The 25453-nt window shown below is 37.6% G+C and overlaps 1 protein-coding gene and 1 pseudogene across 3 annotated transcripts in view; both read left to right on the top strand.

Moving 5' to 3' along the window:
- Positions 1-25453, top strand: part of EPS15 (epidermal growth factor receptor pathway substrate 15) — a 145570-nt gene that overhangs the window by 49935 nt on the left and 70182 nt on the right. For 2 of the 3 annotated variants that reach the window (XM_025934971.2, XM_086716938.1), the window contains exons 9-12: positions 12712-12912; positions 13818-13963; positions 15774-15930; positions 20175-20260. In XM_025934971.2, coding sequence (XP_025790756.2) covers positions 12712-12912; positions 13818-13963; positions 15774-15930; positions 20175-20260 — 590 coding nt within the window. The remainder of the gene's footprint in view (positions 1-12711; positions 12913-13817; positions 13964-15773; positions 15931-20174; positions 20261-25453) is intronic. The other variant, XM_025934969.2, reaches the window with a different exon arrangement.
- Positions 20271-23064, top strand: LOC147578011 (calmodulin-alpha pseudogene; annotated as a pseudogene).

The raw sequence follows: 25453 nt of genomic DNA, 5'->3' as shown, positions 1-25453 counted from the left end.
GACAAATATTAAAAATTTTAAAGAAGCATTTGTATAAGCATAGTTAAGATAGATGGAGAATAGTATTATTCTCATTTGATTAAATGGTAGTATGTGCTAAGGTAAGTGATTAAACACAGTTTATCTTAAATTCCTTGAAGGCTTTTACTAGGCAACCTACTCTTTTCTTAAAGTAAACTTTTATTGAAAGAATAATTTAAGGGACACCTGGGTAGCTCAGTCATTTAATCATCTGACTTTGGCTTAGGGCATGATCTCATGGTGTGTGAGTTTGACCGCATTGGACTCTGCACTGACAGTGCAGAGCCTGCTTGGGATTCTCTCTCTCTCCCTCTCTCTGCCCCTCCCCTACTCATGCACGCACTCACAAAATAAATAAATTTAAAAAAAGACTAATTTAAGAATGAATGATGCATTTGTAGGAAGTTACTACTTAAAAAAAATAATAAATACCTATCTGCCTTCTCCTAGATTTGCTAATTTTAACCATTTTGCACCTTTGATTTCTTTCTATGTGCATTCCTGAGAAATTCTTTCCAACTTTATCATGCTTAGGGCCTTTAACTTTGAATTCCAGCTCATGTGATATTTATACAGCCTCTGTTCTCTTTTTGTCTGGATTACCTGATATTTCTTATATTTAAAATGTATCTCTTGAAAACAGCACAGTGCTTTGTTTCAATTTTTTACCTAATTTGACAGTTTTTGTCTTTTTTTTTTTTTAATTTTTTTTTTCAACGTTTTTTATTTATTTTTGGGACAGAGAGAGACAGAGCATGAGCGGGGGAGGGGCAGAGAGAGAGAGGGAGACACAGAATCGGAAACAGGCTCCAGGCTCCGAGCCATCAGCCCGGAGCCTGACGCGGGGCTCGAACTCACGGACCACAAGATCATGACCTGGCTGAAGTCGGACACTTAACCGACTGCACCACCCAGGCGCCCCAGTTTTTGTCTTTTAAGATAATGATGCAGATACTGATTTTATTCCCCCATCTTATTTATTTTACATAATTATTTTCTCTTTTTTTTTCTGTTCTTATTGTTGGTTATCAAGTAGTGATTCATTCAGTTTCCCTTCTTATTACATTGGAAATTCTGTTATAATGCTTGTGGCATTAATGGTTAATAACACCTATTCCTGTACTTATAATACTTATTTCTCTAGTTGTTGAAAATAAAGTAACCTTCACTGTAGTAAAACAAATTGTTTAGATTATATTTTCTCTTCTTTCTTCTTCACCTCCTAACCCAAGAAGATTTTAGAACATTTTTAAAAATTCTAGATTTTACTCAGTTATTTAGGTCTTTTGGTTCTAAGATTTTCCTTGTAATTTTGTCAATATTAATAGTCTCACTGCATTCTTTTGGTAGACTGATAAATCTTTTTCCACCTTTTTACTTTATGAATGGGGCAACATAGTCCATACATTTTTTTTTTTTTTTTTTTACTTCTCAGAATCTGTAACTTTTTTAAAAAAAATTGAAATAATATGAGTAACATACAGGGTTGTATTAGTTTCAGGTGTACAATATAATGATTCAACAATTCTGTACATTACTCAGTGCTCACCACAATGAGTATAGTTACCATCTGTTACCAAACAACATTATTACAATCTTATTGACTATATTCCCTATGCTGTGCTTTTCATCTCCGTGACTTAATTTATTTTACAACTGGAAGTTTGTACTACTTAATCTCCTTTATCTATTTATAATGGGATTCTATCTCATTCTCCACCCCCACCACCCTTCTGGCAACCACCAGTTTTCTGTATTTAAGAATCTGTTTTCTTGTTTGTTTGTCTTTGTTTGTTTGTTCATTTGTTTCTTAGATTCCAGAAATGAGTGAGATCATATGGTATTTGTCTTTCTCTGTCTGACTTATTTCACTTAGCATTATATTCTCTAAGTCCATTCATATTGTTGCAGATGGCAATATCTCACTGTTTTTTATGGCTGAGTAATCAATATTCCAGTGTGTGTGTGTGTGTGTGTGTGTGTGTGTGTGTGTGTGTGTACACCACATCTCTTTATTCATCTATCGATGGACACTTGAGTTCCTTTCATATCTTTGCCATTGAAGATAATACTGCAATAAACTTGGGGGGGTGCATACATCTTTTTGAATTAGAGATTTTGTTTCCTCTGAGTAAATACCCAGTAGTGAAATTACTGGATCAAATGGTATTTCTATTTTTAATTTTTTGAGGAACCTCCATACTGTTTTCCACAGTGGTTGTGCTAATTTATATTCCCACCAGTAGTGAAAAGGATTCCTTTTCCTCTACATCCTCACCAACACTTGTTATTTCTTGTCTTCCTGGTTTTGACTGGTTTGACAGGTGTAAGGTGATATGTCATTGTGGTTTTGATGTGCATTTCCCTGATGTCTCCTTTAGTATGTGATAGTTTCTCTGTCTTGCCTTGTTTTTCTATGACTTTGGCTATAGGGGTGTCTGGGTGGCTCACTTGGTTAAGTGTCCTTCTCTTGATTTCAGCTCAGGTCATGATCTCATGGTTCATGGGATCCAGCGCCACACTGGGCTCTGTGCTGGCAGTGTGGAGCCTGCTTGGAATTTTCCTCCCCGCCCCCAACTCTGTTTACCCCTGCTCTGCCATGCTCTTTCTCAGTCTCTCTGAAAATAAGTAAGCATTAAAAAAAAAAAAAAAAAAAAAAAAAGAGCTCTAGCTAGATATCCTGTAGACTGTCTACCATTCTAGGGTATGGGTTTTTGGAAAGAATACCACAGATGTGAAATGCCTTTCTCATAACATTTATCAGGGGGTACTTGGTGTCCACATGCCATTACAGGTGATGTTAACCTTCATCACTTGGTAAAGTTGGTGTTTCCCAGGTTTCTTCACTATAAAGTTACTCTTTTCCCCTTTTCCTACTCTATTTTGGAGAGGCAGACTCATGCTTTTTATTTTGTATTCTGACTTGGTATCTTCATGTTGATTTTTTTAAAATTATTATTATTATTTTTAATATGAAATTTATTGTCAAATTGGTTTCCATACAACACCCAGTGCTCATCCCAAAAGGTGCCCTCCTCAATACCCATCACCCACCCTCCCCTCCCTCCCACCCCCCAACAACCCTCAGTTTGTTCTCAGTTTTTAAGAGTCTCTTATGCTTTGGCTCTCTCCCTCTTTAACCTCTTTTTTTTTCCTTTCCTCTTCCCCTCCCCCATGGTCTTCTGTTAAGTTTCTCAGGATCCACATAAGAGTGAAAACATATGGTATCTGTCTTTCTCTGTATGCCTTATTTCACTTAACACTCTCCAGTTCCATTCACGTTGCTACAAAAGGCCATGTTTCGTTCTTTCTCATTGCCACGTAGTATTCCATTGTGTATATAAACCACAATTTCTTTATCCATTCGTCAGTTGATGGACATTTAGGCTCTTTCCATAATTTGGCTATTGTTGAGAGTGCTGCTATAAACATTGGGGTACAAGTGCCCCTATGCATCAGCACTCCTGTATCCCTTGGGTAAATTCCAAGCAGTGCAATTGCTGGGTCATAGGGTAAGTCTATTTTTAATTTTTTGAGGAACCTCCACACTGTTTTCCAGAGTGGCTGCACCAACTTGCATTCCCACCAACAGTACAAGAGGGTTCCCGTTTCTCCACATCCTCTCCAGCATCTATAGTCTGCTCATTTGTTCATTTTAGCCACTCTGACTGGCGTGAGGTGATATCTGAGTGTGGTTTTGATTTGTATTTCCCTGATGAGGAGCGACGTTGAGCATCTTTTCATGTGCCTGTTGGCCATCTGGATGTCTTCTTTAGAGAAGTGTCTATTCATGTTTTCTGCCCATTTCTTCACTGGATTATTTGTTTTTCGGGTGTGGAGTTTGGTGAGCTCTTTATAGATTTTGGATACTAGCCCTTTGTCCAATATGTCATTTGCAAATATCTTTTCCCATTCCGTTGGTTGCCTTTTAGTTTTGTTGGTTGTTTCCTTTGCTGTGCAGAGCTTTTTATCTTCATGAGGTCCCAGTAGTTCATTTTTGCTTTTAATTCCCTTGCCTTTGGGGATGTGTCAAGTAAGAAATTGCTGTGGCTGAGGTCAGAGAGGTCTTTTCCTGCTTTCTCCTCTAGGGTTTTGATGGTTTCCTGTCTCACATTCAGGTCCTTTACCCATTTTGAGTTTGTTTTTGTGAATGGTGTGAGAAAGTGGTCTAGTTTCATCCTTCTGCATGTTGCTGTCCAGTTCTCCCAGCACCATTTGTTAAAGAGACGGTCTTTTTTCCATTGGATGTTCTTTCCTGCTTTGTCAAAGATGAGTTGGCCATACGTTTGTGGGTCTAGTTCTGGGGTTTCTCTTCTATTCCATTGGTCTATGTGTCTGTTTTTATGCCAATACCATGCTGTCTTGATGATTACAGCTTTGTAGTAGAGGCTAAAGTCTGGGATTGTGATGCCTCCTGCTTTGGTCTTCTTCAAAATTTCTTTGGCTATTCAGGGCCTTTTGTGGTTCCATACGAATTTTAGGATTGCTTGTTCTAGCTTCGAGAAGAATGCTGGTGCAATTTTGATTGGGATTGCATTGAATGTGTAGATAGCTTTGGGTAGTATTGACATTTTGACAATATTTATTCTTCCAATCCATGAGCATGGAATTTTTTTCCATTTCTTTATATCTTCTTCAATTTCCTTCATAAGCTTTCTATAGTTTTCAGCATACAGATGTTTTACATCTTTGGTCAGGTTTATTCCTAGGTATTTTATGCTTCTTGGTGCAATTGTGAATGGGATCAGTTTCTTTATTTGTCTTTCTGTTGCTTCATTGTTAGTGTATAAGAATGCAACTGATTTCTGTACATTGATTTTGTATCCTGCGACTTTGCTGAATTCATGTATCAGTTCTAGCCGACTTTTGGTGGAGTCTATCGGATTTTCCATGTATAATATCATGTCATCTGCAAAAGTGAAAGCTTGACTTCATCTTTGACAATTTTGATGCCTTTGATTTCCTTTTGTTGTCTGATTGCAGATGCTGGGACTTCCAACACTATGTTAAACAACAGCAGTGAGAGTGGACATCCCTATCGTGTTCCTGACCTCAGGGGGAAAGCTCTCAGTTTTTCCCCATTGAGGATGATGTTAGCTGTGGGCTTTTCATAAATGGCTTTTATGATGTTTAAGTATGTTCCTCCTATCCCGACTTTCTCGAGGGTTTTTATTAAGAAAGGATGCTGAATTTTGTCAAATGCTTTTTCTGCATCGATTGACAGGATCATATGGTTCTTTTCTTTTCCTTTATTAATGTAATGTATCACAGTGGTTGATTTGCAAATGTTGAACCAGCCCTTCAGCCCAGGAATGAATCCCACTTGATCATGGTGAATAATTCTTTTTATATGCTGTTGAATTCGATTTGCTAGTATCTTGTTGAGAATTTTTGCATTCATATTCATCAGGGATATTGGCCTGTAGTTCTCTTTTTCTTTACTGGGTCTCTGTCTGGTTTAGGAATCACAGTAATGCTGGCTTCATAGAATGAGTCTGGAAGTTTTCCTTCCCTTTCTTTTTTTTGGAATAGCTTGAGAAGGGTAGGTATTATCTCTGCTTTAAATGTCTGGTAGAATTCCCCTGGGAAGCCATCTGGTCCTGGACTCTTATTTGTTGGGAGATTTTTGATAACTGATTCAATTTCTTCTCTGGTTATGGGTCTGTTCAAGTTTTCTATTTCTTCCTGTTGAGTTTTGGAAGTGTGTGGGTGTTTAGGAATGTGTCCATTTCTTCCAGGTTGTCCAGTTTGTTGGCATTAATTTTTCATAGTATTCCCTGATAACTGCTTGTATTTCTGAGGGATTGGTTGTAATAATTCCATTTTCATTCATGATTTTATCTATTTGGGTCATCTCCCTTTTCTTTTTGAGAAGCCTGGCTAGAGGTTTGTCAATTTTGTTTATTTTTTCAAAAAACCAACTCTTGGTTTCATTGATCTGCTCTATAGTTTTTTTAGATTCTATATTGTTTATTTCTGCTCTGATCTTTATTATTTCTCTTCTTCTGCTGGGTTTGGGGTGTCTTTGCTGTTCTGCTTCTATTTCCTTTAGGTGTGCTGCTAGATTTTGTATTTGGGATTTTTCTTGTTTCTTGAGATAGGCCTGGATTGCAATGTATTTTCCTCTCAGGACTGCCTTCGCTGCATCCCAGAGTGTTTGGATTGTTGTATTTTCATTTTCCTTTGTTTCCATATATTTGTTAATTTCTTCTCTAATTGCCTGGTTGTCCCATTCATTCTTTAGTAGGGTGTTCTTTAACCTCCATGCTTTTGGAGGTTTTTCAGACTTTTTCCTATGGTTGATTTCAAGCTTCATAGCATTGTGGTCTGAAAGTGTGATCTCAGTTCTTTTATACTTATGAAGGGCTGTTTTGTGACCCAGTATGTGATCTATCTTGGAGAATGTTCCATGTGCACTCGAGAAGAAAATATATTCTGTTGCTTTGGGATGCAGAGTTCTAAATATCTGTCATGTCCATCTGATCCAATGTATCATTCAGGGCCCTTGTTTCTTTATTGATCCTGTGCCTACATGATCTATCCATTGCGGTAAGTGGAGTATTAAAGTCCCCTGCAATTACCACATTCTTATCAATAAGGTTGCTTATGTTTGTGATTAATTGTTTTATATATTTGGGGGCTCCCATATTCGGTACATAGACATTTATAATTGTTAGCTCTTCCTGATGGATAGACCCTGTAATTATTATATAATGCCCTTCTTCATCTCTTGTTACAGCCTTTAATTTGAAGTCTAGTTTGTCTGATATAAGTATGGCTACTCCAGCTCTCTTTTGACTTCCAGTAGCATGATAGAAAGTTCTCCATCCCCTCACTTTCAACTGAAGGTGTCCTCAGGTCTAAAATGAGTATCTTATAGGCAGAAAATAGATGGGTTTTGTTTTTTTATCCATTCTGATACCCTGTGTCTTTTGGTTGGAGCATTTAGTCCATTTACATGCAGTGTTATCATAGAAAGATATGGGTTTACAGTCATTGTGATGTCTGTAGGTTTCATGCTTGTAGTGATGTCTCTGGTACTTTGTCTCACAGGCTCCCCCTTAGGATCTCTTGTAGGGCTGGTTTAGTGGTGACGAATTCCTTCAGTTTTTGTTTGTTTGGGAAGACCTTTATCTCTCCTTCTATTCTAAATGACAGATTTGGTGGATAAAGGATTCTCGGCTGCATATTTTTTCTGTTCATCACATTGACGATTTCCTGCCATTCCTTTCTGGCCTGCCAAGGTTCAGTAGATAGATCCATCACTAGTCTTACCGGTCTCCCTTTATATGTTAGAGCATGTTTATCCCTAGCTGCTTTCAGAATTTTCTCTTTATCCTTGTATTTTGCCAGTTTCACTATGATATGTCATGCAGAAGATCGATTCAAGTTACGTTTGAAGGGAGTTCTCTGTGCCTCTTGGATTTCAATGCCTTTTTCCTTCCCCAGATCAGGGCAGTTCTCAGCTATGATTTCTTCAAGTACCCCTTCAGCACCTTTCCCTCCTCTTCCTCCTCTGGAATCCGAATTATGCGTATATTATTGCGTTTAATTGTGTCACTTAGTTCTCTAATTCTGCCCTCATACTCCTGGATTTTTTTATCTCTCTTTTTCTCAGCTTCCTCTTTTTCCATAATTTTATCTTCTAATTCACCTATTCTCTCCTCTGCCTCTTCAGTCGAGCTGTGGTTGCCTCCATTTTATTTTGCAGCTCATTTATATCATTTTTTAGCTCTTCTGACTCCTCCTTGATCTCTGTAGTAATAGATTCTCTGCTGTCCTCTGTACTTTTTTCAAGCGCAGCGATTAATTTTATGACTATTATTTTAAATTCATTTTCTGTTACATTGCTTAAATTTTTCTTGATCAGTTCATTAGCTGTCGCTACTTCCTGGAGTTTCTTTTTCTTTTTTTTAATTTTTTTTTTTAACTTTTATTTATTTTTGAGACAGAGAGAGACAGAGCATGAACGGGGGAGGGTCAGAGACAGGGAGACACAGAATCTGAAACAGGCTCCAGGCTCTGAGCTGTCAGCACAGAGCCCGACGCAGGGCTCGAACTCACGGACCACGAGATCATGACCTGAGCTGAAGTCGGCCGCTTAACCGACTGAGCCACCCAGGTGCCCCACCTGGAGTTTCTTTTGAGGAGAATTCTTCCGTTTTGTCATTTTGGATAGTCCCTGGAGTGGCGCGGAACTGTAGGCCTCTTCCTCTGTGCTGTCTGGAGTAACTTGCTTGGTGCGCAGGGCCGCAGTCAGACCTGATGTTTGCCCCCAGCCCACCGCTGGGGCCACAGTCAGACTGGTGTGTACCTTATCTTTCCCTCTCCCAGGGGCAGGACTCACTGTGCAGTGGTGTGGCCCCTGTCTGGGCTACTTGCACACTGCCAGGCTTGTGGTGCTGCTTCAGTGAGATCTGGCATAGTAGCCGGGGTGGATCTGCAAGGTGCACGGGGGCGGGAGGGGCAGACTCAGATTACTTTGCCTTCAGTGGTCTGCTTCGGGAGGGGCCCTGTGGCATTGGGAGGGAGGCAGACCCATTGGAGCGATGGATCCACAGAAGCACAGCATTGGGTGTTTGCGCAGTGCAAGCAAGTTCGTGAAGGGAACTGGTTCCCTTTGGGATTTCATCTGGGGGATGGGCGAGGGAGATGGTGCTGGCCAGCGCCTTTGTTTTCCGCCAAGCTGAGCTCTGTCCTTCGGGGCTCAACAACTTTCCCTCCCGTTGTTCTCTAGCCCTCCCGCTCTCGGAGCAGAGCTGTTGACTTACAACATTCCAGATGTTAAGTCCCACTGGCTGTCAGAACACACTCCGTCCGGCCCTTCTGCTTTTGCATGCCACACTCGGGCACTCTGCCTTGCCGGGTGGGCTGGTTGCCCCTCCGCCTCTCTGGCTCTCTCCTGCCAGTCTGTGTGGCACGAACCGCCTCTCTGCCCTTCCTACCCTCTTCCATGGGCCTCTTGTCTACGCTTGGGTCCGGAGAGTCCATTCTGCTAGTCTTCTGGCGGTTTTCTGGGTTATTTAGGCAGATGTGGGTGGAATCTAAATGTTCAGCAGGACACGGTGAGCCCAGCGTCCTCATATGCCGCCATCTTCCTTCCGGATCCTTCATATTGATTTTTACATTCTTACAAGGCTTTACATTTTTCTGTCAAGTAAGTGGTCTAAATTTTTGTCAGTAGCATTTGTTGGGTCCTCATTACCTGAAGAGTTTTTGGCACTTTGGGGTTTATTATTTTTTTTTTCTTGTTTGTCTTAACACGTTCACATTGGACTGAAATTAACTTGTTACATGTTTGCTGCTTCTATTGGGTGGTAAATGTGAAAAATCTTCTTATTTTTGTATTTCTAGTGCTTAGCACAGTGCCTGGTGGCTAGAAATTCTCAGTAAATATTTTGTTGAATTACAGTGATGAAGAAAACTTGTATTATTTGTAGCACATAATAAATGGCTGTTATTTTCATCCCAGAATGCTATTTTAAGAAATTAAAACTTGGCAGTTCAAGTGATTGAGGAGACAAATGATCAAATAAAACTCTTAAGATACTCCTAAAATACTGGTTTTCAATGTATGGTCTCCCATCAGCAATATCAACATTACCAGAGAACTTATTAGAATTGTAGATTCTCAGGGCTTACCCCAGACCAACTGAGTCATAATCTCTGGGGTAGGGTCGAAGAAACCCTCCCAGGAATCCTGATGGCCACTAAAATTTGAGAAATATTCCCTAAAGGCACAGAGGGGAAAAAAAGGCAAAGAAAGTGAGCAGCTACTGGTAATTGACTGCAACAGTAAAACTAAATCCCCTCTTTCCGTTATCACTGAGAAAGCTTAGGCTTGTTTTTGCCAGGTCCTTCCTTCATTCCTTCCTTCCTTTCTTTTTGTGAATATGGTGCATCATTTGATTTAGTTGCTGTATTTGTTTCAATGGTAGTCTTTGATTAGGATAAAGTACAATATAATAAAAAAAAATTGCAACCCAGCAGTATACTGTTCACTTTTTCTGTTTTATTTGGTAGACAAATTTTTGGCTTCAGTTTTGTGAGGGAAACTATTTTCAAGGCAACATCAAATTAATGATACTTTAACTTTCAAAAAATGTGTTGTCTATTGGCAGCGGATAGCTGACATAGCTTTTTTGCTTCTAGTGTCTACTTTTTCCAGGAAATGACTCCCATCTGCAGCAAGAGGAATGCTGACCTTTAATGTGCATGTTAGTCACTTCTTTTAGCTCAGTGCCAATTTAATAATATTACACATTTCGTGAATTTGGTTGAAAGTATGTGCTAGCCAGATTGTTTTCACTCTGGAGTTTCAAGCTTTTGAAGAATTAAAGTTTGTGTTTTTCTAAAACTAAATTGAATTCTTCAAGTTGACTAATGAATGGGGAGAGGAGAGTTCTTGGTTTGGGTCAAATGGTTAAATGTGGTCCCAGGACAAAGAGCATCAGCATCTTTGGAAACTTCTTAGAAATGTAAAATATTTGGCCCAACCCAGACTTAATGATTGTAGAATTCTGGGAATGGAGCCCAGAAATATGTGCTTTATAAAGTTGTCCAGGTAATTCTGATACCTTCTATAATTTGGGTCCCAAAGGGTGGAAGGTTAGTTTTAGCCCCTGTAGAGGACAGCATGGTATTGTAAAATTACATGGGTTCCCTAATGCAGCTGACCAAATCTGGGGAAAATAAGAGCTTTGTAGCCAGACCTTGCTTTGAACCCTATACTATGATTTCTTAAAAAATATCAGGCAAGTTAGTATTTCTGAGCTTCAGTTTCCTCATATATAAAATATTAGTAATCATAAATCATGGATGAGTGTTATTGTATTAGGTGTTCAATCAATACTAATTTGAAAGGCTCATAAAACTTAGAATTGGAAGCAAACTTCTTTTCAGGGAAAAATGTCATTTTCAGTGGAAACAAAATAATTAAGTAGTTAAGCTTCCTTCCAGTTGCTGTTGGAATTTTTTTGGAGGTTCCAAGTTGCTTTGAGTAAGTTCATATGCTTGAAGATTGTCACAGAAACTTTATCTTTTGAAAGTCTTGAAGGTGTCTTGAGTTCTTTAAAATGAAGGGAGTATCCTGGGGCATTCTATATGTAGAATGCTTTATGCAAATCTTTATGTATTTAGTAATTAAAAATAATTTTAATAGCTAATATATTCTCATGGTTCAGAAATCAGTGCAGTATAAGATACTCCGTGGGAAAAAATGTCAGTTCCATCCTTGCCCTCAGTTCTCCATTTATACCTACTCTATAACCAACCACTTTTCTTAGTTTCTTGTTCATACCAGTAGAATTTTGAAATGTAAATGTAAGTACATATTAATAATTACCACCTCCTTACCACAAAAGATAACACACTGTATACACTGTTTTATACATTAACACTGTACTTGGATATCTTTTCACATAGAGAAGTCTACATAATTCTTTTTTTTTTTTTCTGGGTCAGCTTTATTGAGGACCACATATAGTGAATTGCATTCAATTTAAGTATATAATTTGATGAGTTTTGATAGTTTTATGTATTTGTGAAGGTATCCCAGTTAGGATAGAGAATGTTTGCCATGGTTTTTTGTTTGTTGGTTTTGTTTCTGTTTTTGTTTCATAGTATTTTATTGTATAGATGTACCATAATTTTTTTTTTTAATTTTTTTTTTCAACGTTTTTATTTATTTTTGGGACAGAGAGAGACAGAGCATGAACAGGGGAGGGGCAGAGAGAGAGGGAGACACAGAATCGGAAACAGGCTCCAGGCTCCGAGCCATCAGCCCAGAGCCTGACGCGGGGCTCGAACTCACGGACCGCGAGATCGTGACCTGGCTGAAGTTGGACGCTTAACTGACTGCGCCACCCAGGCGCCCCTACCATAATTTTTTTAAACCAGTCTTTTGTGTTGAGGACTTGGGTGCTGATTCATATAATTCTACTCTTAATAATCTTTTTCACATAGTGTTTTTTATGTAGGCAGGTAAGTCTGAAGGTAGATTCCCAGATGGGGGATTGCTGAGCCAAAGGAGAAGTAAATAAATTTGGTAGTTGTTGCCAATTTGCCCTTCATAGGCTTGGTACAGTTTGAGCTCCCATGAGCAATGTCTGTGGGGGCCTATTTGCACAGTCTAGTTAACAAAGTACATTATGAAACTTGGGATTTTTGCCATTAAGTGGAAAATGGTATTTTAATATCGTTTTAACTTGAAGTTTTCTTTTGAGTGAAAGGGAGCATATTTTTGTATGTTAAAGGATAGGCCATTCATAATACTTTTCTGTAAAATATCTGTTTATACTCTTCTGCCCATTTTCCTATTGGATTTTTTTTTTTTTTCTTCTGTTAATTTCTAGGGACTCATTTTAGGAGATTAGCTCTTTCTTTACAAATACCTTTTCCCCTGATTGTATGCTTTTAACATTGCAAGAACTTCAGTTGAAGGGTATGTGTCTGAGTTTTTGCTGCTCTGGATATCTTTCTAACAGTTGTTTAACTTTGATTTATTTCCTTTTCTCCTTTCTTCCTTTCATCTCTCTCTCTTTTCCTCCTTCTTTTTTTCCCACTCTAATTTCTAAAAAAAAGAATGTGTGACAGCTTGAAGATGCTTTGTTGTTAAACAGTAATCTATTTAGTGGGTGTATGTTGTTAAATGATTTTAATATATATGACCCTGGTTCATCTCTCTTGAAGGCCATGTTTTTGGTATACTGCGCATTGGAGAAAGAACCTGTGCCAATGTCCTTGCCTCCTGCCTTGGTGCCACCTTCTAAGAGAAAAACGGTCAGTATATCAGGCTCTGTGCGGTTGATCCCCTCTTCAGCATCAGCCAAGGAACCTTACCACTCCTTACCACCTGTAGGCATTTTACCTACCAAAGCACCATTAAGACAGGTATAGATCTATCAGTGTTAAAGGACTTTTTTTTTAAGTGCATGGCATTTAACAGTTGATTGCTTGATGAAGATAGAAGGAGCAATCAAAGGGATCAAAGATTTAGAGCACCCTCTGGTTAAACCTTCATAATGTGATGTCTTGGAGAAGACAGATAAATCTTCTCCTGCATTTGGCCTTACTTAGGTATATGGATGTTTTATTGGCTTTGCCTTGATCTACCTGGAATTAAAGTTGGAGACAGAAGATACTCCATGCTAATCTGGCATGCTTGCCTGGGTATAGTTAATAGATGTTTTGTTTTTTTAATCCCCAGTTAACTCTTGATTCCTTGGGATCAGATTATCCAATTTTGGGTTGTCTAAGGCCTTTTTTTCCTCCAGCCTGCTGCTTGTCAGGCTGAGTAAAGGAAAATAATGACAGAATATGCAAATCAGCCAGTTCAGCTACATTTAAGAATGCTGAATGAAATTATAAAAAAATGAAGATTGAGAATTAACTGAATATTGTTTATATAGACTTTCCCAGTTACCCATATTAATGTGGTTATTCATAAGTCAAGAGTTAACTATGCTTGAATTTACTCATTACTTTTAAGTAAATTACTTTTAAGGAAAAAGTAAAAAGGGCATCTATAAATGTAGTCCCAGCTGACCTATACTTTCCTTCTGTAATTTTCTTTTCACCACAGCATTTTGATTAGGGTGTGATGGAAATGGTACACTGTTGTTATAGTTAGTGGGGTAGAGTTGCTCAGAATTTTTACAGATACTGTCATGGGTTGAAAGAATGACACCTCAATTTTTTTCTCATTCTGACAAAGATTTTACATATGTGTGTGTGTGTGTGTATATGTGTGTGTGTGTGTATGCATACATGTTTTGTTTTGTTTTGTTTTCCTGTAGTGGGTTGTAGCCCCTGCAGAAAAGGCTAAATATGATGAGATCTTCCTGAAAACTGATAAAGATATGGATGGATTTGTGTCTGGATTGGAAGTCCGTGAAATTTTCCTGAAGACAGGTTTACCTTCTACTTTACTAGCCCATATTTGGTAAGATTTTATTTAAATTGATTTAAAAAATATGGTTTTGTATAACTCTAGTTTTGTGCATTCTTATTTTTAGGCATTTATAAATCGGACAGTTTTGTTTCAAAATTCTTTATGGAGAAAATTTAAATCTGGAGATTTCTTTTGGATAATGGACAAAAGTTTGAGAATGGATTACCTGTTATAAGATTGACAGTATCAGTTAATGATTATTAAAATGTTAAAATGCAGCATCTGTTTATATCAACTAAACTTAAATTTTTTTTAATGTTTATTATTTATTTTTGAGAGAGATACAGAGCGTGAGTGGGGGAGGGACAGAGAGAGAGGGAGACACAGAATCTGAAGCAGGCTCCAGGCTCTGAGCTGTCAGTATGGAGCCTGATGCGGCGCTTGAACCCATGAACTGGGAGATCATGACCTGAGCCGAAGTCAGAAACTTAACTGACTGAGCCACCCAGGCACCCCTAAACTTAAATTTTTAAGGGAGAATCCAAAAATCTGAAATGTAAGCAATATAAAAAACAGTGTCTTCAATGTGTGCTCACATAATTCTGTAGGGTATATGTATACTTTTATACGTTTACATAGGAATTACACACCTGGTCCTTAAAAACATGAAGTTTAGTGTCGCTAGTGAATTTCACATTAAATGAGACAATACATATGAACATTTATAGTGTGCCTGCTGCCAATCCACCTGACTATACCAGAGGTTATCTTGAGGTTTTCAAGGGGCAGCAAATATCAGGTGTGGAACCACATAGCTGCATAGAGAAACTTAGAAAAGAACAAAGGAGGACAGTAGATCTGCCTTAAGAGGAACAAGAACTCAAGACTAGGAAAGATTAAATATGTATAACTAATAATAGCTGCCACTTTCAAGTGCCTAGGCTAGGCAGTGTACTTAATAAATGGCAGCTGTCATGGGCTTGTTTGTTGGCATTATGCCCAGACTTTTTATGTACTTTGCCTTACTTCTCACTGTAACCTTGCAGGATATGTCTTTTCTCTACTTTATAGATGAAGAAACTAAGGCTTGAAGAGGTTAAAAAAATTTGTCCAAGATCACAAGAAGAAATAAGTAGAGAAGCTGGAATTCAGGGTTTCTTTGACACCTTAGCCCACAGTCTGTTCATCAGGCCACATTGCCTTTAAATGAATGAAATGGATCAGGACTTCAGAAAGCTGAGCTTAACAAAAGAAAAAAGAAAGGAAGAAAGAAAAAGAAAAATAGGATAAAACATTTGCTGTTTCTCTTTAAGTGATTTTGTAAAGCTTTCCAGATTGCTTCCTTCTCTTCACATATGAACTCCATTTGCAGCTGTTGTTTCTACTTTGACTTGGTGATCCTTATATCCGCCTATTCCCAAGAGTTGCAGGAGGCAAGCCAACATGGAAATGTTTGCTTGGTTTAGAATCATTCTACTGCCACTAATGAACCAAATTTGTTGAGACTTCGGTTTCATTTTTAACATCTTTTAATATTTAGAATGTTGGGATTCTTTGGCCCACTATGACTCTTAACCTGTAATGGTTCTGGAAATTGGTGAGAAAGCACAAAGCAAACTCATATAAGAGACCTCTGCTCAGCACCAGGGTGAACATTCTCTTTCTCTTAAAACTTTTAGCTGATCTCTCTCTTCTAACATTTGAGTGAGTTTTGGGCAAGCCATACCCAAAAAGTTATGACTTTCTTTTTTAATTCAACTGATCATTTTTAAGAAGCTACCTAGTCCTATTACATTTTTCCTGGATTTTTAGAATGGTAGTTGTAGCATTTATATTCTGTTCGTTTTGTTTATTTGTACAGGACATTATGTGACACAAAGGACTGTGGGAAGCTTTCAAAGGATCAGTTTGCCTTGGCTTTTCACTTAATCAATCAAAAGTTAATAAAGGGCATTGATCCTCCTCACATTCTTACTCCTGAGATGGTTCCACCATCAGACAGGGCCAGTTTACAGAAGGTAAGACAACTTAAAAGAAAACCTGAATGTATTAACAGAAAGGAGCAAGTGCTGTGTTAGATGACAGACTTGATTTGTAGGTAATAGTGGAGAAAATGTATCTGGCTAGGAGCAGAGCAGTATGCTGTTTGTGGTTTAGTTTGTGTCTATAAATATGTTCAAATGCCTTGTATGACATCCTTGGACTGCAGCTCATTTACCCCAACATTCATTACATATATAGCAACCATATTTTCCAAAGTAAAAAGTGGAAAAATGTGGTCTTTTTTACCCCTCTTGGATTTGTGAATTAATTTTTATGAATAAGGTATAAAATTTAAATGAAATCTATAGGAATTACTTTGTTTCATTTGATGATTCACTCTTACAGAAAATAGGAATTTGAAAACAAAATCTGGAAGATTATTATTTCTTGGTGTCAATTTTACATATAAACAAGAAAAACATCATGTTGAGAAGAAATCTGTGTGGTTTTTGCCACATAGATGATCTTCATTTCCTGAGGATATGGCCAAAATCTCACATCTAAACAGTGACCAGCAGGTTTCAGCCAGGTTTCTGGCCAGCGGTGGGAATTTTCAAAACTACATTGTTTTATTTAGCCTTGCTGTGCCTTGATTTTTCTCTTTTCCTCTAGAAATCCTTCCTAGCATAGTATATTTATAGTGTCTTGCCCTTAATAGAGCTTTAAAAGGACTCACACTGTCTAATGGCTGTTTGCCTTTAAGAATACATGCTTTGTATCTTTAAATCTCTTGTACCTATAAAGCAATTATTGCTGTGGTGATTCCTCGGAGTTAGATATAGTAAGAGTTGTCAAATGTGTGGTGTAAGGAGAGCTGTCTTGGAAATGTCAGGAGAATATTTTAGTTTGCATTAGTTTTGTCACATAGGTTTTAAAAAAATCCCATTTTAACCTAGTAAAAGTCAAAATTGGATTTTTCCCCAAAGTCAACTAAATGGAAATTTATAGCCACCAGGTACAGAAGTTACTTCTAAGAGTTTTGTTCTTATTTTTTAATAAAATAAATATTTGATTATCTATTTTGTGAGTTTGGTGGGGGGGGGCACATTTTGTGAAGGTTTTGAGATTTTTTGTGATGTAGGACATGGATTTCCCAAGTTGTGGAGAAAGCTAAAAGTGATGCCACCCAGAAAGATAAAGGTTACAAATTTATGTGTGTGCTCTCTACAATACCTGTATTTCAGTTGTTTCTTCCCTTTTTTCACCTATGCAGACTTTTTTCCCCTTGCCACCTTTATCTTATACCCACTAAGTCTCTCAGCAATACAAATTACAGATAATGACAAAACTCTCTGAAATTATGTTTGTTCAGTTAAGTCTATAACATTAGTAGACACTCCAGGTTGCATCTGCTGTGCAGAGTTTTTAATAGATTTGTCTGAAGTCCATTCACTAGAACATAGATAACTTTGTCTATGTTAGATATCAGTATTACACATTAAAATGGGATTTTATCACTATTATCTATTAATCACAATTTTTAACCTTATATATTAAAAATTTGCATTTGTTTTGTCTCTTGAATAATCTCTTTTCTCTTTATAATCTAAATTTTTTAGAACTGCATTTTTTTTGCAGCTTTGACTAATGTTTTTTTGAATATTGCTTTCTGTGTTTTTTCTAGTTTGGACTATTTTTTCCATTCTGCAGCACTCTGCTTTTCGCCTTTCTTGTACTGTCAGTTTCTTAACTCTACTCTCTCAAGGTTAGAGCTTTACTTTATGCCTTTTTTAGCATTACAGTTTTTGGTTTACAATTTTGAAATTAGAGGCTTTTTAAGCGGCAAAGTTGATGCAGAGAAAATACTTAAACAGCATGATTTTGTCACGTGTCTGTCACTTGGTCCTTGTATGCATTTTAGCTTGCCTTCCTTAGGCTCTTTAATCCACTTAAAATCACCAAAGTGGAATTTTTGTGTAATGCACAAAATAGGGTGAGAGAAAATATTTTGAAAGAAGGGAACATGCTACATTTTTCTCCATATGCCCTTCTTATACTTCAGATGCTATTAGCTAAAGTTTTTCCATGTTCCTTGTTGCATGCCATTTTATTACTTTAGAATGGGAGTTTAATTTCTTTGTTAATAATTGAGGAGTGACACAAGCTATACCAACTACAGTGCACTAATCTTCCTTCTAGAGTCATCTGTGGTATCCCCTTCTAACTTGTTTGAGGTTAAATTTATTTGTCTCCTTCTTATTTGATGATATTTTTGATAGTGAAAGACTGTCAGCTGTGAATCACATTTTTTGAGTTAGAGTGACAGAAGAGGTGTGGAAGTCATGAGTTTCTTGGTATACTTGCACCTTTCATAGCAGATTTCTCAGTAGCATTTAGGTGATGTAAGTTGCTTTTGGTGGTAAAAGTGAGATCATGTGCTAATTTTTCATTTTACTCAACTGTCAAACTGTCTGGCCAGGTAACCTAGCTCATAAGTCAAATTTAGACAGATTTAAAATCCTAGTGAATACTTGTCATGTTCAGAAATCCACTTTAAAATTTCTGATTTAATTTAGGATGATAAGGGTCTGTATATTAGTGAAACACAGTAAAACAGTAAGAGGTGCATTTACTTACTATGGTTAATATGAAATTGAGACTAGCATTTATTGAATCCTAATAGATGAATTTTGGTAGTGATAGACAAAACAAAACATCTGAGGACTAATAATGCAGTGTGCTGAAAAAATGGAAGGAATTATTTGCCACATTTTATTGACATATCTGTTTATCACGTTGGCTTTTAGGGTAATGGTTTCATTTACCTTAAATGATCTTGATATGCAAGTGCCAAGGGGCATTGTGTGAAATAGACTTGAATTTAACCAGAGGTCTCCTAATCAATGGGTCCTTTTTAGCTGGGTTCAACTTTAAGCAAGTCATTTAATCTGGTTCCCTAGCTCTAAAATTGAGTTAGTAATAATAATAACTGCTACAACCCAGTTTTCAGGTTAGTTTTGAAAATTGATTAATGGATTTGAAAGTGCTTGGTAAATTGTAAATCGTCATATGAATGTGAGGAGATGGGATATTATGAACTTTTAGGTTTCTTTTTCTGTTGTCCAAGTTGGTGACATACATTAAGTTCATAATACTAAGTTTTATGTTCTGCTAATAAGGTCCTTAGTATACTTTAGTTTTACATGTTCAGGCCTCAATTTTAACAATTTTTAATGGTGATTATTTTGTTATTTGTCAGTCTGATTGTAGCACTGGGGATAGGTCAGGTGTCTGAAGAAGCAGTTACCTTCTTGCCCTGACTTCAAGCGGCTATAAAAGGCATCAGAAATGGTTCACAAAGGAGGATTGAGCCAGGGTGGAAACAACTCATTGGGAGGTCATCCATCTTAAGAGCATATTCTGTTGGAGGAAATTAATTATAATAATACCTTACAATTATAAAATGTCATAAAGTTTTGGAGTGACTTTACATACAATATTTATTTCATTTAATTTTTAAAGTGGGCAGGGAAGAGATTATTTCCCTATTTTACAGTAAAATCATGCAGCTAGTAGGATGGCAGATCCCAGAATAAACCCAGCTAGATTTTCTAAATACAGGTGCCTTTCAGAGACCAAGTTTGACACTTTCATTACTGAAAGAAAACCATATGTAAAGGATGTCATATATGAAGATAGTTTCATATATGGTGATATTAATATTTACTATGGAACATGCTGAGCAATTGGTTTTATTTTAAATAGGGTAGGCACTAAAATTGTTTAACAAAAGTAAATGTTGAATTGAATATAATCAACTACCATTATGGTTCTGAGATTCACCAAAATTTGTTTACTTACTTTGTGCCAGATGACACAAGTACAAATAAAGCCACCCTACATCTCCCCAAGAAATTTATTCTTCAGTGGAGGAAGTAGTTTATAAATCTGATACCTGCTTTACTTCAATGTTTTAAACAGGCACTAGGATCAAGTGACAAAGACTTTGGGATCTGAAGTGTTGGCACCTATTGTAGAGCAACAACTTTTAGAGAATTTAAGGGAAAATGTCTCAGTACATAACTGTGTGTGTGTGTGTGTGTGTGTGTGTGTGTATAAAATTGCACTAGATATGATTTTCGTAAATAAATTGAAAGTATTAGTAGTACTGTAAATATGGAGTAGTCTGCATCCATGTAGTGCTTTTAAAAATTTTTAATGCTTCACCATATATAATTTCATAGTAATAACATTATAATTGTGAACTTTTTGTTTTTAGAACATCATAGGATCAAGTCCTGTTGCAGATTTCTCTGCTATTAAGGAGCTAGATACCCTTAACAATGAAATAGTTGACCTACAGAGGTATGTAAAGTAAAATTCAAGTTGACTGTATAAACATATACACACACACTTTTCTGTTTCTAATGTGTATCTTGGTAAATGCTATTTTATTTAATCATTCTTGAATTGGGAATCTGTGAAACTTGTTAGGTTTTAGGTTGTAGTCACATTGTGTAAATGTGTAAAACACTTATACATGATTTGGCATTTATGAACATATTTTTCCTAGGCTTTTATTTGAGGTAAGATCTGCAGTGTAGGCAAACTTCCATCATCTGTCAACTCTAGTAATGTCATAATGAGACTATCAACCCATACTAAAATTATGGTTGCTAAAACTCACTTTTGTAAATGGTTGTATTAGGTCACTATATCACCACTCTTCAAGATAGTGCATTATAAATCTTGGTTTTTGTTATTGTAACATTTTTTTCTGTGCCATAGTACTGCTCTTCAGCCTTTAAATTGTTTATTAATATATCAGGATGTGATGAGTATAACTATAAAACAGGAAAAAAGAATTCAAACAAATTTTGTTTATGGCCTTTACTAAATTGTTATTTGACAAAAGATTAGCCCATTCTTATTTGTTGGGTTTTTTTTTTTTTAATTTTTTTTTTTAACGTTTATTTATTTTTGAGACAGAGAGAGACAGAGCATGAACAGGGGAGGGGCAGAGAGAGAGGGAGACACAGAATCGGAAACAGGCTCCAGGCTCTGAGCTGTCAGCACAGAGCCCGACGCAGGGCTCGAACTCATGGACTGTGAGATCATGACTTGAGCCGAAGTCGGACGCTTAACCGACCGAGCCACCCAGGCGCCCCTTATTTGTTGGTTTTTAGATGAAGATATTTAATTTTAGTGCAGGGCCCAAACCTGCAAACAAACAATACATAATATGGAATTGTGATGAGTATATAATGAATATGGTGCTTTACAAATTTATTTTTCCCCTCTCAGTGATAGTTATGCATACTTGTAAACATTTGGAAAATACAGAAAAGGATAATGAAAAGACTGTATGTTCCTTAGAATAATATTTTGTTTTGAGCATTGAAAATCAAAGTAGATAAGAAAAGCTGTATATAACCCAAAGAGTTAGTTGGGTAAAGAATGTTCTTTGTTATTAGTCAGAAAATGAGACATTTCCATGTCTGGTTCACAAAGTTGTTTCTAGTTGAAAATATAAGACATTGAGAGCTTGAGGCAGGGTGTCTTTTGTCATTAAAAATTTTTTTTAATATAACTCCTTCAACATTTTCTATATAGGTATTTAATTGTGTCAATCAGATTAAATTAGCATGATATTTTTAACTTCAAGAAGGAAAAGCAATAGTTGTAATGTCAGGGCAGTGGTGCTTGGAGCCTCGCGGGCACAGTGCCATTACTTGGAGTCTGTGGAGGCAGAGACATAGTGCTGACTGTGCACTGAGCCTAAGCAGCAGCAGCAGCAGCAGAAGCAGAAGCAGAGGCGTCCCCACCAACCCTTCCAGCCCCTGTGCTGGTGCTGCCACCCTTGCTCCCTCTGTTCTTCCTCCCTTCGTTTATATCATGGCTGATCAACGGACTGAAGAACAGATTGCTGAGTCCAAGGAAGCTTTCTCCCTGTTTGACAAAGATGGTGATTGGCACCATCACAACAAAGGAACTTGGAACTGTCAGAATGTCACTGGGCCAGAACCCAATAGAAGCCACATTGCAGAACATGATCAAAAAGGTGGAGGCTGACGGTAATGGCACCATTTTTTACTATGATGGCTAGAAAAATGAAAGATACAGACAGTGAAGAAGAAGCTGGTGAGGCATTACAAGTCTTTGACAAGGATAGCAATGGTTATATCCATGTGGCAGAACTGTGTCATGTTGTTACAAACTTGGGAGAAAAACTAACGGATGAAGAAGTGGATGAGATGATCAGAGAAGCAGATATTGTTGGAGATGGACAAGTAAACTATGAAGAATTCGTACAGATAATGACCGCAAGATGAAGACCTACTTTCAATTCCTTTTCCCCACCCTTCCCCAGAAGAATGAAATAGAATCTTTTACTTTACCTCTTGGGAAAACAAAAAACAAAAAAACAAGCTCATTTACTCCTTCTGTTTTCTATATAATAAAACCTTCAAAAATACCTCATGTCCACACACACAGAATCTTCATGTATTGCCTGGTGGTCCTGTCCCCTAAAGATCAAGCTACACAGTAGTTTTATAATATAAATACTTGTACTACATTAATGATAAGGAAGCACTTAGTGGACTCCTTGCAGTTCCACTGCTAATGATTAATATGCTGTTTGGGCTGGCCAGTTTTTCATGTGTACGACTTGACAATGGAGCACAGTCAGGCATTTGTATTGAAAATGAAAAATGAAAAAACAAATTTAAAACCTATTCAGATGGATTCAAGTTCAGTTTGTGAGTATAAATTGTCATAACTGGTTTATTCAAAACTAACAGTTAAAATTGGCTTATGTCAGCATGCTGTGCAGAAAAATGGGTGAAGGATAAACTGTTTACTTGTAGCTTCACTTAGCAGGATGGTCCTCTTGTACTTCCATGTGCCCTGACCCATGGTGACGATGATACACATCCTGATGGCATGCTATGCATATTGGTTTAGTGTTATCCACATTGTACTAGAGGTGTCACCGTTCACACAAATTTTTAAAAAGAAACCTTTACTGAGGGAGCATCTTTGAATTGTTTTTAAAACCTTCTGAACCATGACTTGGAGTCAGCAGAGTAGGCTGTAACTGCAGACTTCAGCACAACCATCAACAGCTGTTCAAGTAATTAAACTTCGTGTCTGTTCCAAGTTGTAAATGTTAGTCTTTTTTTTTTCCAATAAAAAGACCATTAACGTAAAAAGAAATAGTTTTAATACCATAATCTTTTCAAATACCTGTATCTCCCACCTGAGCCCAAGACCTGTATTTTCATTTGCCTACTAGAGAATGTCCAGTAGGACATGACTTCCTAATCTTCCCCTGACCACTATCCTTGTCTCGTTTATTTGCCTTTCTCAGTGACATCACCATTTATCTAGTCACTCAGGCTAGAAATCTGAGATTTTTCTTCCTCTTTTTTCTTCTATCTTTGAAATGTTTCTTGAAATCACTCCTACCTTTCTGTCTCCTTTGCCTGGTCACCTCCTCCTGATCTTTCAGATCCCATCTTAGACATCACTTCTTCTGGAAGAGGGGGCCTTCTCTGACTTGTTTACCTTCCAACCCTCATACTTACCAAATCTTACATGGTTTTAATATTTATAGTAGTCATAGCATTTACCATACTTTATTATAATTGTCTATTTTATTTGGATCTCTCAATAGCCTATGTACTCTTTTTTGAGAGAGAGAGAGAGGGCGCAAGTGAGTGAGGGGAAAAGAGAGAGAAGCGGGGCACAAGCTCACCTGAACCAGGGCTTCAGCTCACTCGATGTGGGACTTGAACTCATGAACAGTGAGATCATGACTTGAGCCAAAGTCAGATGCTTAACACCTGAGCCACCCAGGGGCCCTAGCCTATGTACTTTAAGCATAAAGACTGTTTGCTTGTTCACTGTTCTATCCCTAATGCTTAGCTTATATAACAGATGAGAAAATAATTTTCAGTATTGTTGAAATCTGTCCTGGCTGTACTATTTCTTCTGTCTTAGTTTTCCTAACCCTTAATCTCTTCTCTGGATTACTATTGTAACCTCCTAATTGATTCTGTGCTTTGAGTCTCTCCTCCCTTCCTTTGCACCTCCAACTGATGTACAAAATACAACTCAGATCTCTGAGTGACTTCTTATCCCCAGCTGGATCCAGCTCACTTTTCTGAATATGGTATAAAAGCTCTTATTTCAGGTGCACCTCGGTGGCTCATTCGGTTAAACATCTGACTCTGTCAGCAGAGAGCCCACTTCGGATCCTCTGTCTCCCTCTCTCTCTGCCCCACCCCCCCGCCAAATAAATAAACATTAAAAAATAAAAAGCTCCTGGGGCGCCTGTGTGGCTCAGTCAGTTGAGTGTCAAACTTCGGCTCAGGTCATGGTCTCGCAGTTTGTGAGTTCGAGCCCCGCCTCCGGCTCTGTGCTGACAGCTCAGAGCCTGGAGCCTGCTTCGGATTCTGTGTCTCCCTCTCTCTGCCCCTTCCCCGCTCATGCTCTGTCTCTCTCTGTCTCTCAAAGGTGAATAAACGTTAAAAAAAAATTAAAAAATGAAAAAGCTCCTTTTTCATGTTTTCCTTTGGTATCCTGACCATTCTTTTGTCTTAGCCACCTCCCACAGTAAAGTAGAATCCTTTTCTTTGACACCATCAACCTCCTTGAGAGCAGACACTATGTGTTTGCTCTTGTACTCTCAGTGTTGAGCATAGTGCTCTACATTTTGGTTTCATTCCTCTTCTCCAGTCATGTGGTGGGTGGACCTCTCATGTCAACATGCCACACCTTTTTATTCTTCTGTGCCTCTCATCCAGTTGTTCCCCTTTGCCTGAGCACAGCTTTTACCTTGTAAACTTTAACTTATGCTTCAAGACCCAGCTTAAATATCATCTGCTTTGTCAAACCACTAAAATCTTGATTGCTAATTGCTTTTTTCCCTTTCTACTTCTAGAAACTTTATTCCTTTGTAATAATACCATACTTTATTGTGGTCCTTTTGTCCCCCCTCCTTAATTTGAACTCCTTCAGGGCAGGGGCTATGTCCTATTTACTTGGATAGGTCTAGAAGTTAAGGCGCACAGTATCTGATACAACAAAATCTCATTATAGGTTAGCAGGTTGAATGAATAAATCAAAGTATGTTATAAATATTAGAATATTTCCCAGACTTAATTCCTGCCAAGTTTATGACAGACTAGGAACCATATATTAAAGGATGAAAGGGCAAAAGATATGAATAATAGCTTATTTTGAAGACTGTAGAAGAGGATTTTACAGATAAAAGGATCTTTAATCCTCACAGGGGCATTAGGTTATTGGGCTGTTGTTTCATATTTTGACAACCTGTTTTTGTGTCAGGGATTTCCTTTGAGAGTCCGATGAAGGCTTTTAGACTCTATCCCCTGCCCCCCAAAGAACATGTGTATCCATGTATACCATTTTGCATTTATTTCAGGAGTTCCCAGACCCTTGAAAACTATCCATGAATCCATTTTTAAGAACCCTTGCTCTGAAAGTAAAGTGTCTCAAATAGAGAAGTTCTTGACAGTGAAAAATCAAAAC

Source organism: Puma concolor, chromosome C1 (genome assembly GCF_028749965.1).
Source record: "Puma concolor isolate L17-30 chromosome C1, mPumCon1.1.hap2, whole genome shotgun sequence".
Classification (NCBI taxonomy): domain Eukaryota; kingdom Metazoa; phylum Chordata; class Mammalia; order Carnivora; family Felidae; genus Puma; species Puma concolor.
Note: the sequence above shows the minus strand (reverse complement) of the source record. Positions and strands in the feature narration are given on the sequence as shown.